The sequence below is a fragment of the Nicotiana tabacum genome, unplaced genomic scaffold (assembly GCF_000715075.1).
Source record: "Nicotiana tabacum cultivar K326 unplaced genomic scaffold, ASM71507v2 Un00041, whole genome shotgun sequence".
Taxonomy (NCBI): domain Eukaryota; kingdom Viridiplantae; phylum Streptophyta; class Magnoliopsida; order Solanales; family Solanaceae; genus Nicotiana; species Nicotiana tabacum.
The window spans coordinates 195,431-214,495 of record NW_027438279.1 but is presented as its reverse complement, the minus strand read 5'-3'; the positions used below and the strand labels follow the sequence as shown (position 1 = coordinate 214,495).

At 32.9% G+C, this 19,065-nt stretch overlaps 1 protein-coding gene across 1 annotated transcript; it reads left to right on the top strand.

Moving 5' to 3' along the window:
* The first annotated feature begins 4,623 nt into the window (after positions 1 to 4,623).
* LOC142178912 (uncharacterized) lies at positions 4,624 to 6,630 on the top strand. Its single transcript, XM_075248728.1, has 3 exons — positions 4,624 to 5,800; positions 6,175 to 6,350; positions 6,598 to 6,630. The coding sequence occupies exons 1-3, from the start codon at positions 4,624 to 4,626 to the stop codon at positions 6,628 to 6,630; spliced, it is 1,386 nt and encodes a 461-aa protein (XP_075104829.1).
* The last annotated feature ends 12,435 nt before the right edge of the window (positions 6,631 to 19,065 follow it).

Here is a 19,065-nt window from a genome sequence, read left to right as displayed (position 1 = left end):
AGAAATACAACAATTGGAAGAAACCAAAAATACAAAGATTATAGCATTAGAAAAAGAATTAAATATGTTAAAAGCACTATATGAAAACAAGCAAAGAGAAAAGAATAAAGAAATAGAATTAACAGATGAAATAAATAAATTTAAACAAATATTACAAACAGAAGAAACTCTCAGAATTGAAGAAATAGATAATAATATAGATGACCAAGAGTCAGAATCAAGCGAAATAAGTGAAACATATACAGAACTTTTAGAAAGTATAGAAAAAACAAAAAATGTAGAAGTAAATACAGGAGATGTAAATATGGATGAAAAACCTAGTACATCAGGTGTAAAAAATCCAAAAGGATTATACCCAAATTATTATACAGCTAATTATGAACAACATGATAGATATAATACACTATGGGATAGTAGATTAAATAAAAAATGGACACCAAAACCAATATCAGAACAATATAACTTTTTAGATTTAGATTGCGTAGCAGATATAAATAAAACAATCCAACTATGGATAGGATATGTATCTAAACAATTGGTAGATAATAAAATAGGAATGACAGAAACACCAGGATATATAGAAAGAACACTCATAGGAACGGTAAAATTATGGTTACAAAATTTAACTAGAGAAAGTGTAGATACCTTAAGAAGCAATAAAAAATTTAATGGTGAAATAGCAACAACAAATATAGAAATATTATACAAATATGAAATAGCTATAAGAAACGAATTTAGTAGCATGACTACAGAAATTGAAGAACAAAATAAGGAAAAACAAATAAATAGAAATCTAATAACAAAATTAGCAATATGTAATATGTGTTATATAGACGAATATACTTGTGCATTCAGAGAATATTATTATAAAGGAACATATAATGCAGAAGAAAGCAAAGAAATAAGAAAATTATATTTCACAAAACTACCAGAACCTTTTAATTCCAAAATAATAAAAGAATGGAATGAAGCAGGATTAGCAGATACTTTAGGAGCTAGAATAAAATTTCTACAACAATGGTTTGTACAATTATGTGAAAAATATAAAGAAGAAACAAAAATGGAAAAAATATTAATAAAAAACTTAAGATGTTGTAAAAATAAAACAGCACCACAATTTGGATGTACAGATAAATATTATAATAAAAAATGGAAAACAAAGAAATATAATAAATACAAGTCAAAATATAAAAATAAAAAACCAAGAAAAAGATATTATGTAAAAAATTATCAGAATAAAAGACCATTTAGACCAAAAAAGAAATTAACAGAATGTACTTGTTATAACTGTGGAAAATTAGGACATATAGCTAAAGACTGTAAAGCACCTAGAAACTTAAAGAAAAAACAAATAACTGAAATCATAATTGATGATGAAGAATATATGCAAATGGAATATATAGACTATGAACTAGATAGTGAAGATAGTGTATATGAAATATCAGATATAGAAGATGAAATAGGAGATGAAATAACTAAAGAAGATGATGAAACCTAATGACTGAAAAAGAAATAAAAATAATAACACGAGAAGAATATAAAGATGAAGAATCCTCAGAACAAAAGATTATATTTGATAATAGTATATTTGAACAAATAAAAGGAAAAGAATTAGACCTCAGTGTTGAAAAAATATTTGAAGTACCTACAATAAAAAATTGGTTCAAAAGACAAACAGAAGAATACTACGTAGTTAGCCAAAAAGAACATATAATTGACTGTAAATATACAAAAGGAAAAGCCAAAATACCAATAATAAACAAAAGAATAATAAATAAAGAAATACAAGATATAAAGGCAAAAAACCCAATTAAATATGTACACCTAGGAGGAACTGAAATATTAATAAAAGCATGTTTTAGAGAAGGAATAGATACCCCTATAGAAATATATTTAGCAGATGATAGAATAATCCAACCTATAGAAAAAAGCATAATAAGTGCAATAAAAGGAAATCTTATATACCAAAAATTTAAATTCATAATAAGTGCCAATTATTCAATAGCAATAAACGATAGGAATATAGATAAATCATTAGTATTATACTGGAAAATGTCAGGAATAGAATTAACACCTGGAAGTAAGATATTTACAGCTAGATGTAAAAACTTATACGTTTTAACAACAAAACATAAAATAGCAGCAAAAAATAAAATTAATAAAATAAAAATAGAAAATCCATTTGAAAGAATAGTTACAGTTATTGATAATAATGAATATAGTTATAAAGAAATTGACATGGAAGAAGACTTAGAAATAGTAAAAGAAAGATTAAGTACATCAAGTATACCAAACCAATTAACTTATGAAACACCAACATCATCAAGGATAAGTACATCAAGAAGGGAATATATAATCCCAAAAAACTTAATAAGAAACACAAAAGAAAAAATAAATCCATACCATTACTATATAACTGGAATCATGGAACAAAGAAAATATCAAATATTAATAAATACAGGTCAAGAAGAAAATTATATCACAAGAGAATTAGTAACAGAAACTGAAATAATAACTACTGAACAACTATGCCCTGAATTACCCAAGGAATTAATAATAAATGAAGAAATAACAGAAAAAGAAATAATTATTGGAGGAATACCTTTGATAATACAATTTAAAATATATCAAGAAAACGAAAACGAAAATATTACATTAGGAATAAAATGGTTAGAAAAAGTAAAACCATACAATCTAGGAGATAAACAATTAATCATAACACACAAAGATAAGAAAATAATAATAAAAAGAACAGAAGAATGAAAATATATATACTCGCAAAAATCATAGTAGAAGGATATTATAATAGATACTATACACCAATGATAGATACAGGAGCAGAAGCTAATATATGTAAATATAATTGTTTACCAACAGATAAATGGGAAAAATTAAAAACACCTATGGTAGTAACAGGATTTAATAATGAAGGTAGTATGATTAACTACAGAGCCAAGAATATAAAAATCCAAATATGGGATAAAATATTAACTATAGAAGAAATATATAACTTTGAATTCACTACAAAAGATATATTATTAGGAATGCCATTTTTAGATAGACTATACTCACATATAATAACAAGGACACACTGGTGGTTTACCACACCATGTAAAAACAAAGTAGGAGCAAAAAGAGTAAATAATAAACAAAGAAAAAATACAGAATGGATAAAAGGAAGTGAAAAAATCACAGAAAAATTAGAAAATATAAGTAAAAATATAACTACTCAATTAGAAATTATTATATTTACAATAGACAAAGTAAAAATAATTCAGAATGAATTAGAAAAATTATATAATGATAACCCTCTAAAAGGTTGGAATAAACATAAAACAAAAATAAAAATAGAATTAATAGAAGAAAACAGCATAATAACACAAAAACCTTTAAAATATAACTTTGATGACTTAGCAGAATTCAAAATGCATATAAAAGAATTATTAGATAACAATTACATACAAGAAAGTAATAGTAAACATACAAGTCCAGCATTTATAGTAAATAAACATAGTGAACAAAAAAGAGGAAAAAGTAGAATGGTTATAGATTACCGAAACTTAAATGCAAAAACTAAAACATATAATTACCCAATACCTAATAAGATATTAAAAATAAGACAAATCCAAGGATATAATTACTTCAGTAAATTTGACTGTAAATCAGGATTTTACCATCTAAAACTAGAAGATGAATCTAAAAAACTAACAGCATTTACAGTACCACAAGGATTTTATGAATGGAATGTTTTACCATTTGGATATAAAAATGCACCAGGAAGATACCAACATTTTATGGATAATTATTTTAACCAACTAGAAAATTGCATAGTATATATAGATGATATATTACTATATTCAAGAACACAAGATGAACATATAAAATTATTAGAAAAATTTATACATATTATAGAAAACTCAGGTATAAGCTTAAGCAAAACCAAAGCAGAAATTATGAAGAATCAGATAGAATTTTTAGGTATACAAATAGATAAAAATGGAATAAAAATGCAAACACATATAGTACAAAAAATAATCAATCTTGATGAAAACATAGATACAAAAAAGAAATTACAATCATTTTTAGGATTAGTAAACCAAGTAAGAGAATATATACCAAAATTAGCAGAAAACCTAAAACCTCTACAGAAAAAACTAAAAAAGGATGTAGAATATGGGTTCGATGAAAAAGATAAGGAACAAATAAGGAAGATTAAAATATTGTGCAAGAAATTACCAAAATTATACTTCCCAGATGAAAATAAGAAATTTACTTATATTGTAGAAACAGATTCGAGTAATCATAGTTATGGAGGAGTTCTTAAATATAAATATGATAAAGAAAAAATAGAACATCATTGCAGATATTATTCAGGATCTTATACTGAACCACAAGAAAGATGGGAAATAAATAGAAAAGAATTATTTGCATTATATAAATGTTTATTAGCATTTGAACCATATATAGTTTATAACAGATTTATTGTAAGAACAGATAACACCCAAGTTAAATGGTGGATAACCAGAAAAGTACAAGATTCAGTTACAACAAAAGAAATACGCAGACTGGTATTAAATATATTAAATTTTACATTTACAATTGAAATAATCACTACTAACAAGAATGTTGTTGCAGATTACTTATCAAGACAAAGCTACCCAAACTGAACCAGATAATACAATGGAAAATATACTCTTAGCTATGACTACACTTTGTAAAAAAGTGGAAAGCATAGAAGAAGAGATACAGATATTAAAGAAAACAGCTAGTGGTCAGCAGCATGACTTGAAAAATGCGGAGATAAGACGATCGGAAGTCTCTAAAATTCCAGAGCTAGAAGGTGACGTTGAGAAACACCTAAAAACTCATAACAGTTTGTTAAATGCAGTTGCAGGAAGTAGCACAGCTAGCAGTTTATCTGCAAAGAAGAAGGAAGAAATTAAACCTAGATATACAAATACAAATATGAACAATCTATTTTCAAAACCATTCATACAGAAAAATATCCAAAATACCCAGAAAGAAATATTCCTACCACCACAGATAAACACCTACAAAGAAAGCCTAAACCAAGCCAAAAAGACATACAACCATATAACCCGTACATATATAGACAACATATATAAAATACAAAACTTCCTAAACAAAAATCCAAGATCCCAAACTACCCAAAATCCAGATGAAGATTATATTACTCATTATCTAACAGGATATAATAAACTAATAGCATTACCAAATACAAATGCAAAACTAGTAGCCACTTGCTACAATTACGGATTACTAGATACAGTATATACACAGACAGGACAAGAAATAGCTACCATACCAGAAGTATACAGAGCATTTATGCAGTACAAAAGAATAACTAAAGGAACACTATTCTATATACGATTCTATTCAGCTACAGCAGAGATACTATATGAAGAAATAAAACCCATCATACAAGTTATCAAGATCGGACTTACAAGGGAAATGCTAGTACCGGAAAAAATAGAAGAACAAGAAGAGATAGAAAAAATAAATATTCCAGACTTTTATGCAAATAAAAGGATTATCGGAATATCCACTATACTAAATGAACTAGCAAACAACTACCTAAACCAGAATGCTATTTGGAGTTATTATTCAAGAGAACAGACAATGATATATTCAAACTGCAGAGAGATTCGAGAACCAGATATGGAAGAATTAAGACAATGGGTCTTAAGTCTTTTGAAGCCAGAACAATCTACAACCACAAGAGCTATAAGGACAAATTTTATTTCTCCAGAATTATTAACAAGATATTGCAAGTTAATCAGTCATAAATATCCAGATCACATATGCTCAAAATGCAAAGGAGAAGATAATATTGTTCCAGACGTACAACTGGAATAAACAAGAAGAAGATTACTGAAGAAGAAGACGACAAGCTAGACAAAGAAATATGGCATACAAAATAATATGAAAGAGATATTAGATTCCTTTCTTTTCTTTATGTTATTTTATTTTTTGTAAAAGTCGTAAAGTAAATAGTAATAGTAAGAGTCAATAGTCAGTTTTCATGAACAGTAAAGGTCGTTCATGAATAGTAAGAGTCAAGAGTCAGATTCATGAACAGTAAAGGACGTTCATGAATAGTAAAAGTCATTTTATAATATTATAAATAAGTCTTTCGATTATGAAATAAAACAGGCTACATCTTCAGGCCAAGGGCTTCTCTCTCCTCTCTCTTCTCTTCTCACAAGAAATACTTACAGATAAAATACTTAAAGATAAAATACAGGAAAGCTATGGAAGATAAGCAAGATATGAATCAGCAAGAAAATATGAAAGATCAACAAGAAGACACCAGGAATCTACAAAAACAGGTATGTAACAGTATGAACATGACTAGCTAAACTAGTATATTCCTGATAATCTCTTACATGTAGATTATAATTATCCATCATATAATAGTACTGTTATAAAAATCATCTTAAGTAAGTTTGCCATGAAAATATGCTAAGAGTAGGTAAGCCCAGACTATGCATCCTAAGGTTGAAACCGGTAGGCAGAGAGGCCGTTTAGGGGAGTAAACAAAAGTTGAAGCGCTGTTAGGGTAACTGATTGAAGCAGAAAATCATGGTAGTGACCGGAAAAGATGATTAAAATAACTTATTATAATATGATGAATAAGGATAATAGACATAGAGATTAAAAGGAATATGTTTTAGCAAATCATATGATAAGATGAACACTTATCTAATAGACGACGATATTACCTATAAAACACTTATACTTTATATACTAAAAGACATTAACAATGATGTAAGAAGAATAATCTATGAAAAAATATTAGCCTTTGAAATAACATAAATAATAGACCAAAATTAGACAGAACTAATCATACCAGAAACAGATTTATATGAACTAGACCTATATTTTGATAGCATATAATGAATCATACATATCTACAATACTGGCAACAAACTACAGAAAATATAAATTTACTAAAAAATCTAATAGAAAATAATATAGAAGACTATCAAAGAACCCAAGATATAGAATATATAGAATATGTATTAGAATGCATATCAGAAATAATTAGACTAATTTCACTACAAAGAGAATTTTATGAAAAAGCTTTTAGATCAGACTAACTAACAAATGAAAACAATTAACAACGAAAGGGACACTAAAAATGGTATCAGAGCTATAGATTAAAAAATGAATAAGGAGGAATTTGCAATAGATGAAAAAATGGATTAAAAATAAAAATAATATTTTTAAACTTAGGCAGAAGATATAAAAAAATAGGAGACCAATTATACTTAATGGTAGAAAAAGAAACAGCAAGATTAGAAGATAGCTTAACAGCTATGACAAGAATAAGTAGAGAAAATGAGGAAATTGATAAGAAAAAAGAAATTGAAATTATTAAAAAACAAGCAAGCAAAGAAATACAACAATTGGAAGAAACCAAAAATACAAAGATTATAGCATTAGAAAAAGAATTAAATATGTTAAAAGCACTATATGAAAACAAGCAAAGAGAAAAGAATAAAGAAATAGAATTAACAGATGAAATAAATAAATTTAAACAAATATTACAAACAGAAGAAACTCTCAGAATTGAAGAAATAGATAATAATATAGATGACCAAGAGTCAGAATCAAGCGAAATAAGTGAAACATATATAGAACTTTTAGAAAGTATAGAAAAAACAAAAAATGTAGAAGTAAATACAGGAGATGTAAATATGGATGAAAAACCTAGTACATCAGGTGTAAAAAATCCAAAAGGATTATACCCAAATTATTATACAGCTAATTATGAACAACATGATAGATATAATACACTATGGGATAGTAGATTAAATAAAAAATGGACACCAAAACCAATATCAGAACAATATAACTTTTTAGATTTAGATTGCGTAGCAGATATAAATAAAACAATCCAACTATGGATAGGATATGTATCTAAACAATTGGTAGATAATAAAATAGGAATTACAGAAACAACAGGATATATAGAAAGAACACTCATAGGAACGGTAAAATTATGGTTACAAAATTTAACTAGAGAATCTACAAAAATAGGTATGTAACACTATGAACATGACTAGCTAAACTAGTATATTCCTGATAATCTCTTACATGTAGATTATAATTATCCATCATATAATAGTACTGTTATAAAAATCATCTTAAGTAAGTTTGCCATGAAAATATGCTAAGAGTAGGTAAGCCCAGACTATGCATCCTAAGGTTGAAACCGGTAGGCAGAGAGGCCGTTTAGGGGAGTAAACAAAAGTTGAAGCGCTGTTAGGGTAACTGATTGAAGCAGAAAATCATGGTAGTGACCGGAAAAGATGATTAAAATAACTTATTATAATATGATGAATAAGGATAATAGACATAGAGATTAAAATGAATATGTTTTAGCAAATCATATGATAAGATGAACACTTATCTAATAGACGACGATATTACCTTATAAAACACTTATACTTTATATACTAAAAGACATTAACAATGATGTAAGAAGAATAATCTATGAAAAAATATTAGCCTTTGAAATAACAGAAATAATAGACCAAAATTGGACAGAACTAATCATACCAGAAACAGATTTATATGAACTAGACCTATATTTTGATAGCATATAATGAATCATACATATCTACAATACTGGCAACAAACTACAGAAAATATAAATTTACTAAAAAATCTAATAGAAAATAATATAGAAGACTATCAAAGAACCCAAGATATAGAATATATAGAATATGTATTAGAATACATATCAGAAATAATTAGACTAATTCCACTACAAAGAGAATTTTATGAAAAAGCTTTTAGATCAGACTAACTAACAAATGAAAACAATTAACAACGAAAGGGACACTAAAAATGGTATCAGAGCTATAGATTAAAACATTCAACATCTAGGCTTGGGAATCCACTATCTGAGCCAACATCAGTATGGCTCCCCTATGATCCCCATCAGAAACGCTGGGACCAGAAGCTGGGGCTGGAGGTGGATTCGGAATATCAAGTGGAGGATTCGTTGCACCCTCGTCAGGTGTAGGAACTGGTGCACCCTGAGCAGGAATAGTAAAACTAGGCGGTGTAGTAATCAAGGGAATATCCTCACCCCTCCGGTGTTCACCCGCATCATCAATGATAGAATCAACTGCCACTCCCGGGGTAACATCGTCTCCTTGGCCAGTTCTTGTCTTCTTCTTAGGCGCCATTTACTGAAAGTTAGAGCAATGCACGAGTTAAAGGAGGAACAATCGTACAACCAACTTTATCGCATGATTAAGAACATCAAAGAAGGGTATTATTCCTAAATGTCCAAGTATTATTCAACCATCATCATGGACTTTCCAACAACAAGGCATTTCTATTAAAGATATTTAAGCACACATATGAGCAAATATGTGTCTTAGGCGCATTACGGTTTCTTACATAATTTTCATTAGCTTTCACTTGAAACACAACTTGAAGTCAAGGCATTTAGATATGAAACCCATACTTTGAACACATTCTCAAATAGTAGTACAACATAACAAGAGCATTGAATTACATATTTACCACGGATGTCTTTTGACACCAGCTTATCCGTGTTAATCGATTCACAATGAGGAATTCGGGACATACATGGATATTGTGGTGTTCAATTTTAAGAGACGCGTTTAGCCAACATACCTCACTTGAGCTTCTTTAGACTATAAAATATTCCGGAATTCATAACAACTTCAATCTATTTTAGAAATGTAACAAATTGAACCAAAATTAGGAAGATGATCATAGTTCTAGCTCATTCGAGCATTTTATGAAACAATAGGTGCATATTCAGATTTCAAGGTCCTTATATGGAGGATTCCATCATCCCACAAACCATGCTTTGCCATTTTTAGGTCAACAATCTCCCTACATCCCTTAATAACATATGCATGCAATAAACAAATCCCATACCCATCAATTATCTTACTAATTGCCCATTTCTAGTTAAATTTCTAAATTAAGGGTTAGGGTGCAGAATCTTACCTATAGGATGAAGACCTAGTGTGCTTTACTTATTAATTTTTCAAGATTTGAGTAAGAATTGGTGGATGAAGCTTAAGAACTCCTTTTCTCACTCTATGACACTCCCTTTCTCTAGAAATATATGTTTTTCCCTTTAAAATGATCCCCAAGGGTGTTTTATTAGAATGGGTTCGGGTTCAAAAATTAGAAAAATAAGAGCCCCGACATAGGTTTGTGGTCGCATATGTGACCGCATAATGCTTCTGTGATCCGCAAAATGGCCCTCTGGAACTGGGCACCACTGCCTGGGTATGCGGCTCGCAGAAAATTCTAACTTAAAGTCAAAACTCTGTCGCGAGGTAAAATACACAAAATTCAAGCTTGTTCAACTCTTCCAACTTAAAGCTTCCTAGTTGAGAATCATTCTTCCAAATCAATCACGAACTGCCGAGGAACCAAAACAAACGATACACACAAATCATTATACACCATACATATCTACGCATGACCTCAAACCACCTAACTGAATATAATGTCGCATAACAACTTGTCAGGTCAATACATTCTCCCCTACTTAAACATGTGTTAATCCTCGAATGAGCGAAGAATCATCCCAAAGCCATCAAGTCACTGTATAAACTCACCACGCCCATACCCATGGGTGATCTCACTTCATCCCAATCTATATAAGTCTGACAACACAATCTAACTGATGATCGTTACCTTAACATTAGCTCACAACCCTTAGAACCCAATCTCCAACTTCCCAAATTAAATACGATACACGATTCTCGCATCTATATGCTGTATAAGTCAGTATTAAGTTGCATCAAGCCGTAACCATATCCCAAGTGTATTCAAATAATATTCCACATAACTTAGATACAAAGAGCCATAGCTTCCGACCACAATAGCCATTCAAATAGCAAATATTGTACTGGTATCTAACATCCTATCATCAAAAACCTTATTCCAAATCTTCGAACACAACCAATGATGAAAGAAACACACAGAAACTCATAACCCCCCATCATATCAACCAGTCATGGAGCTCTCTTGCACGACGAGAACCAAATCCAAAATCTAGGCTGACTAAAGACTCTATAGTTCCAAACATAGCTTAATCAAATACGATGGCACTCAATTCGGACCCAATAACTTCACCTCATCCAATACAAGCTGCTCTACAAATATGCCACACAAATCCTACCTAGAGCCGCATACCATGCAATAACTGCACCAAACAAGCGACAAATTTGATGTACCCAATAATTGAAGAGAATCAAATGAGAGAACCGCCCCGCAAGCTTAACAGATACCACCATGAAGCGTAATGCAATGAAGCCATCGCACAAGGGAGAAAAACAACACAATAATTAAGCCCAAAGGGTCATATCCCAATATAACTCTGATATGATGCGTGACCCAATCAAAACACCTGTACACATAGGATACGTCGAGCCGAGATGCTCACTATCAACAATAAACACGCGAAGTGCATGACCATAACTCGCGAAGTGCATGACCATAACTATGGAAAAATAGATAGCAAAATATACCACAAATAGAAAGACCACAACCAAGGCGCAATCAACTATACAACACCTCGAGAATCATCTCGCTCGAATTTCGCCACAAGGCCCCCAACAACATCGCATCAGGTAAAAGTAATCAACAGATCACAACCCATCATAGCATATGAGAGTAACACATGGAACATATCTGAACACGGATAAGATCTACTCCAACCGATAACACATCCCTCCATAATAACTATGTTGGGTAGATAAATCCGACCTGATTATGCCCACCAATGGCCTCCAAATCAATTTCTATCCTCCCAAAATAGGTAGATAACAATAGAAATTTGCACAATAATCAATCTATAACGCATGCCTATTAGAATTCTCTTCGTCTTTAAATCCAGGAAATAAAATAATCTCCCAATCCCAACTACATTATTTAAATTACTGACGTATTCATCATACAGAATCGTTCCACGAGAAATAATTCCATAATTACTTATTGCCACATAGATAAATCTGAATATCAGTATTCAATCAATCGGGCCATTAGTGTAATACATGTCAGGCATCTGCAAGTCAAAGCACAATGCGCCTTTTGGAGTGCGTACCCTTCTTAGGTGGTACCACATAATGCTAACATTCTTCTAAACATTTGAAACCATCCATGCTATATAGAATTCGTGACCCCATACAAAAGAAAAATCATAACATGCAACATGTTCATTATGTTGCTGGCAGACATCCAGCCCAGGCCGTCCTCAACACTATCAAGAACTATTCAAAACCCGTCCACACATAACTCAGCAATCAGAACTGAATTTTCCCAACTTAACCAAGTCACGCAAGCCGTCAAACCTAAGTGTATTGACATAAAACAATGGTAAAGCATCACCACTCCAAAGGAACTAATTACCTTTATTACTATGTTGACCCTACACTACCAAGCTGGCCAATTTGTTCGAATCCTCCTCAACTTGCCTTCAAGTTAATACTTCTCCTTGCCGGTACACTATGATCCTAAACCAAAGATCACCGTAAGAGATCCTAGCACAAACCATGTCATTCAAAAGCCCATAAACCATTGTATTTGTAAGGGACTTGTATGTTTACTATTACTTTCTTGTATATACTTGTTATCTAATAATTCTTTTATATGCATTTTAAATTCTGCTAAATCATCAAAGTTATATTTTAAGGGTTTTTGTGTTATTATACTATTTTCTTCTATTAATTCTATTTTTATTCCATGGTTTGACTTTATGTCTATCAGGATCGGATTTTGGTTTTGTGACTTTGTACGACTCCATTTTTTCATTTGGAACATTTCTGCAAAATTTGGTGTCATTTCAAGTTTGTTTAATAGGAATTAGACGTATGTTGTCTTTTTGCAATTGTTAAGTTTCATTGTAATTTTCGTGTGTTCTGTTGACTAATTCATGGTTTTGGACGTTATATTGGTATTTTTATCGTGCACGTGAGTTCATATGATGATTATTACTTGTGCAAATGGTTGGAGCGTAGCCTTGAGGGCTCGAGTGAGTTTTGGACGTGTCCCGGAGAGTTTGAGAGGTTAGGATTTTTGCAGGTGTTCTGTTCTTGCATGTGCGAGGAAATGGTCGTATTTGCGATTACCGCATTTATAAGATCGTGCTCGCTTTTGCGATGTTGTGCTAGGGGACCAAGTTTTGCAATTTCAGAACTAATGTCGCATTTGCAATGGGTTCTGGGTTTGCATATTGATCGCATTTGTAATGGGGAGCTAGGACTGGAGCAGGCCGCTTTTGCGATTTCTTTCTCGCACTTGCAAGCCTGCTAGGTTCGCATTTGCGGACCAGTTGTCGCATTTGCAATAGGCTCAGGGTTGGGGTCGACTTTGCATTTGGGATGCCTGTATCGTATATGCGAACCTCTTGTCGCAAATGCGACATCTGCAGCTGATTATATGTAATGTAATTCGGGACTTAGCTTCATTCATCACATTTTTGAGCCCTAGACTCTATGGAAGGTGATTTTGAAGAGTCATGTTCATACAAACTATTGGGTAAGTGATTTTGATCCCTTTTCATTACATAACATGATTGTTTAGGAGATTTAACAACTAATTTATGGAATTTGAAAAGAATATTTGGGAAATTTTGTCAACAACAACAACCTAGTAAAATTCGACAAATGGGGTCAAGGATGTTAGAATTGTCACTCCCTAAACTCGGGGAGGCATGGCTGGCACCCGGTGTCGTACTGGCCCGAGCAAACCACTGTGTAACTCATTATTTTTCTTATGCAACTATCATGGGCCAACATGGCCACAACTCGTAATTTATAACAAAAAAGTGGGAAAACGTTGTATCAATGAACCATTATTCTTAAAACATGAATACATACGGACCATCAAGGCCTCTTACATACTGTACATAATGAACATGTGTCTATAGAGCCTCTAAGATTATTCGACATCAAATGGGACAGGGTACCGGCCTACCCATAAGTCTGTAACAAAACTCTGACGCGATAACTTATAGACTTGGCTGCACTCCGAATGAGGTGGAGTCTTACCGATCCTTCACTGAATGCTAACCTCGTCTACTGTGAGGGCTCGTCAAACTGATTATCTATACCTGCAGGCATGAATGCAGCATCCACAACAAAAGGACATAAGTACGAATAATGTATTATGTAAGGCATGCAAATCAGTATATAAAGGACATGGAAGAAACATGGAATAAAGGACTCAACCAGTAAGCCTGGATAGCTCTGTAAATCATGAAATATTTATAATTTCATACATATGTGTATAAATGTCATATAATGCATAGGTCTGTGCATACATAACATCCTCAAGCCTACGAGGGTATCGCATCACATCATCTCAGCCTCTGTGGGCAAAATCATCAACGTATACCAACTGATCAGGTGGTTGTGCGTATATAATACTGTAACCTTTTCCCATACCCTATATACATATAATATACGTGTATATGATGCCATATGGTCATGGGTAAATGCATATGTATAAATTAATGCAATGCATAATGAATTAAGTCAATACGATCTCTTGAAATGTCATGAGACCCATGAACAGACGATATGATAGTAGGACACATGGGGAATCAAGAACATAGGCACACCTAGTGCGTCTATGAATAAAGTCATTTATGAAAGTTGTGCGTTTGCTCCTTTCGTTTGTATCGTATGGATCATGCTAAAAGGAAAGAAGGGATAACCTTAACATACCTTACTTGATGAAATTATCAAGTACTTTCACTTGACCTTTCCAAGAACAATTTTTGCTCCTTTAAATCTTTGAACAAGAACTAAGCACTTCTTATGATCATGGTATATTTCATGTTGCTGGATATATGGAGCATCATGGATGTATGTTCTTGCTATGTTTCTAAAGTAAGAGAATCCCTAATAATAGAAGGAAAGATTTCAACCTTCTTTCTACATCTTAATTGCAAAAGAAGTATAATATGAAGGCTTAAAGGCTTGCATTGTCACGTGTAAGCAAGGAACACCAAGAGCTATGACTCATGTGCACATTGGTGCCACCCCTGGCCAACTTCATGCCATATGGCAGCCCAAAATTTCCCCTAAAACTCCACCTAATCCCATAAACCAAAGAGTTGCCATTTGGTTGTTTGAGTCATTTTTACTTGTTGCCATGTGGGAGGGGTGATGTTCCCACCTAACTTATCAACCAATTTCTTAAATGTGCCATCTTGCTCTATGACTTAAGAGTCTTTTATTGGGCTTTCCTTGGCTTCCACGTTGAGAGGCTTATCATGTAAAGCCTATCCGAACATTTTAATTACTTATCCACCCCAATAATTTGATGACTAAGCCACAAAAACTCCCTAATCTTGCCATCTAGCTCCAAGACTTGCCTAGTCAATATTGAATTCCCTACTTGTTGCCACCTTAATCCTTATAAAGTTGATTAGTCATGAGCCCCCCTTATCCTCATGATTCCACGTGGATTCATACAAATGACACTTATCCACTCATAACTAATTCCATATTCCATGACTTTATACCAACATTTAACCAATTATTCACACAATAATTTCCAGGTCTCGATTCACTTAAATACTAATATATTTCATATACCTTACTATCATGATCGTGTGGTACCTTGTATGGCACTAGTCCATAAATACTGAGTATTATAGCTTGGACCGTATTTTATCCCAAAATATCAAACATCAACGAAACTCGCTTTCTTCGATTTGTTTACCCTATGACCTTCACAACACTTACTTATCACTTGATATAAATATCATAATCACTTATAACCTCAAAAATAGTCTTTTCATTGAACTTATGTCTATTATCTTATGACAAATCCAACGTAGAAAAGTATGGGATGTAACAAGAAAGTACATAGACCTTACCCCTAACCTAACGGGATATAGAGGCTATTTCTAGGAGACCCTCAACTCAAGAAGACGAAAATAGACAACAGAGTCTGTGACAGCGAAACAAAATCAGAAAAATAATAGAATCATCATAGAAAAAAGAAAATAGATGGAAAAGTAATAACAACACCCATTAATAACACCACAGTATAGTGAAAAAATGGAAAAATAGTGTGGAGTTAACATACACCACTAATAGTCCAAGACATTACCCTAAGAGACTAATCCTCCCTTCGGAACGAAGGAAAACAATGCTCGACTCCTTCATAACCTTCAACCCTAATGCTCGACATCCATACCTTCCTATAAAGAGCCATGTCCTCAAAAATCTGAAGTTGAGCCGTGTCCTCCCTGATCACTTTACCCCAATAATTCTTAGGCCTCCTTCTACCTCTTCTCATAACCGCCAAAGGCAACCGCTCAAACCTCCTAACCGGATAACCTTGGCTTCTCATCCGCACGTACCTGAACCATCTAACCCTCGCTTCTCGTATGTTGTCATCTATGGGATCCATTCCCAACTTCTCCTGAATATCTTCAATCCTAATCGTATCCAACCTAGTGTGCCCACATATCCATCTAAACATCTTCATCTCTGCTACTTTCAACTTATGGATATGAGGATGATTGACTGGCCAACAGTCTATCCCATAATATATGGCCAGTCTAGACACCTCTCTATAGAACATGCCCTTAAGTTTCAGTGTCACATTCTTGTCACACAGTACTGTAGACGATAACCTTCATTTCATCCACCCCACCCCTATACGATGCATGACATCCTCATCTATCTCTCCACCCTCCTGGTGTAAGGCCCCGTAAAAGTTTTGTGCAAAAGAAATATAACATTTCGTGGTGCCGAATTGCTCGTACCTTTTGGGTTGAACAATACAGTGGAGAGTAAAAGAAATTTTTTTGGCAAAAGAGGACGTTTCTGCGGCCCACTATGCGGTCGTAAAATCACTCTGCAGATCACATAATGGCCGCATAGTAAGGCAGAGTGAGGTAGGGATGGGCCATTTTGGAGGTCAGGTTTGCGGTGCATTATGCGACCGCAAAACACGTCTGTGGGCCGCATAATGACCGCAGACCGAGTCAGTCATGCCCAGTTCCGGAGGCTAATTATGCAGCCTGTTCTGCGAGCTACACATCCATTATGCGGTTGTATATGCGGCCGCAGATCCTGTTCCGAGGCAATATTTTTGGTTTTTACAACCCGACCCTACTTCGTTAAATAGATGCAATTTACCATTTTTGACCAAAAATTTGACATTTAGAGTGAGAGAGTGCCCTAGAGTGAGAAGGTGTTCCTCAATAATTGTTCTTCAATTCTTGCTCAAATCTTGGAAGATTAAGAAGGAAAACTCACAAGGTCTTCATTCTAAAGGTAAGATTCTACATCCCAACACTTAATTTCGAATTTTGTCTAGAATTGGGTAATTAGTAAGATAATATTTGGGCATGAGAGTTGTTCATCTTGCATACATGTGTTATCAAAGGGTGTAAGAAGATTGTTGAACTAAATATGGTAAGGAATGGGTTGTGGGATGATGGAATCCTCCATAAAAGGACCTTGAAACCTTAATGTACACTTAGTGTTTGATAAAATGCTCAAATGAGCTAGAACCATAATCATCTTCCTAATTTTGGTTCAACTTGTTATATTTCTAAAATAGATTGAAGTTGCTAAGAATTCTGGAATATTTTAGAGTTTAAGGAAGCTCTATTGAGGTATGTTGGCTAAACTCTACTCTTAGAATTGAATCCCACGATATTCATGTAATTTATGTAAAACCCAAGTGGTTCATTATAAATTGGCTATTCCGAGTAAGTTTCAGTTGAAAGATATATGTTCAATAAGTATTCCAAATGCTTTATTCATGTTATATTATCAATTGAGGGTGCGTTCAAAATATGGGTTGTGCATTAATAATGTTTCGACTTCAAGTCAAGTTCAAACGAAGGCTATTATGCCAAATTTTGTGAAATATCTCTATGTGCCTAGGACTCTTAATTTCTTACATGTGTACTACAAACCTTGAATTGAATTGTATTTGTTGTTGATGATGATGATATGTTTGAAATTGAAAAGGTGAGCATGAAATACTAAATATGGCCAACGTGCCAAGAACGATTTCATAATTGTGGCCACTAGTGCCAATGAAATGAAAAGATGTGAAAGAAGTATGAAATGCGATGATTGATATAAAAAGGTTGATGTCTCTAATAAGATAGCCTAGTCGATCAGATCGTGATCGTACACCATGCCACACACATAGTGGTGATTGTGCTAGAAATTGTAATTCAAATTGTGATTGTGGTTGGTGTCTCTAATGAGATAGACTAGCCGATCGGGTCGTGATCGGACTCCGTGTTAAAGGTACGGGGGTATTGATATTGAGAGTGATTGTGGTTGATGTCTGTAAAGAGATAGCCTAGCCGATCAGGTCGTGATCGGACTCTGTGCTAAGAGTACGATGGTTTTGGTATTGTGAATAATGGTATTGTGAACAATGGTATATCAATGCTAAGAATCACCAATCTGAAAACATGGGAATTTACGTGAAACTTGATGTTTTGGTATTCTTCGAGACTTTCATTGATTTTATGATTATTCCTCCTTGTAAGGTTATTCATTCTATTGAGAGGGTGTTTAGTTATACATATTAGTGTTATTCGATGGTACTAACGTCCCTTTTGCTGGGGGTGCTGCATCTTTAATGGATGCAGGTGTTTCCACAGCAGGATATATTGATCAGTTATAGCAGTACACCTTCTTCCCAGTTGACTTGGTTAGCCCCACTTCATCCCGAGGTCATGTATCTTTAGTTCTTTGTGTATTCTGTTTGAGGTATAGTCGGGGCCTTGTTGCCGGTATTATCATTATACTCTTCTGGTATTTTAGAGGCTCTGTAGACATATTGTGGGTTGTGTATTGGCGCTAGGAAATACAAACTATGTTATGTTATGGTTGTATTACTTGTTCTATTTAAGACATTAAAAATGATGGAACTATTGGTAATGAATTGGTATGTGGATATGAACACCTTTTTGAATAATTAATCAAAATATGTATTATCTATATATATATATATATATATATATATATATATATATATATATAT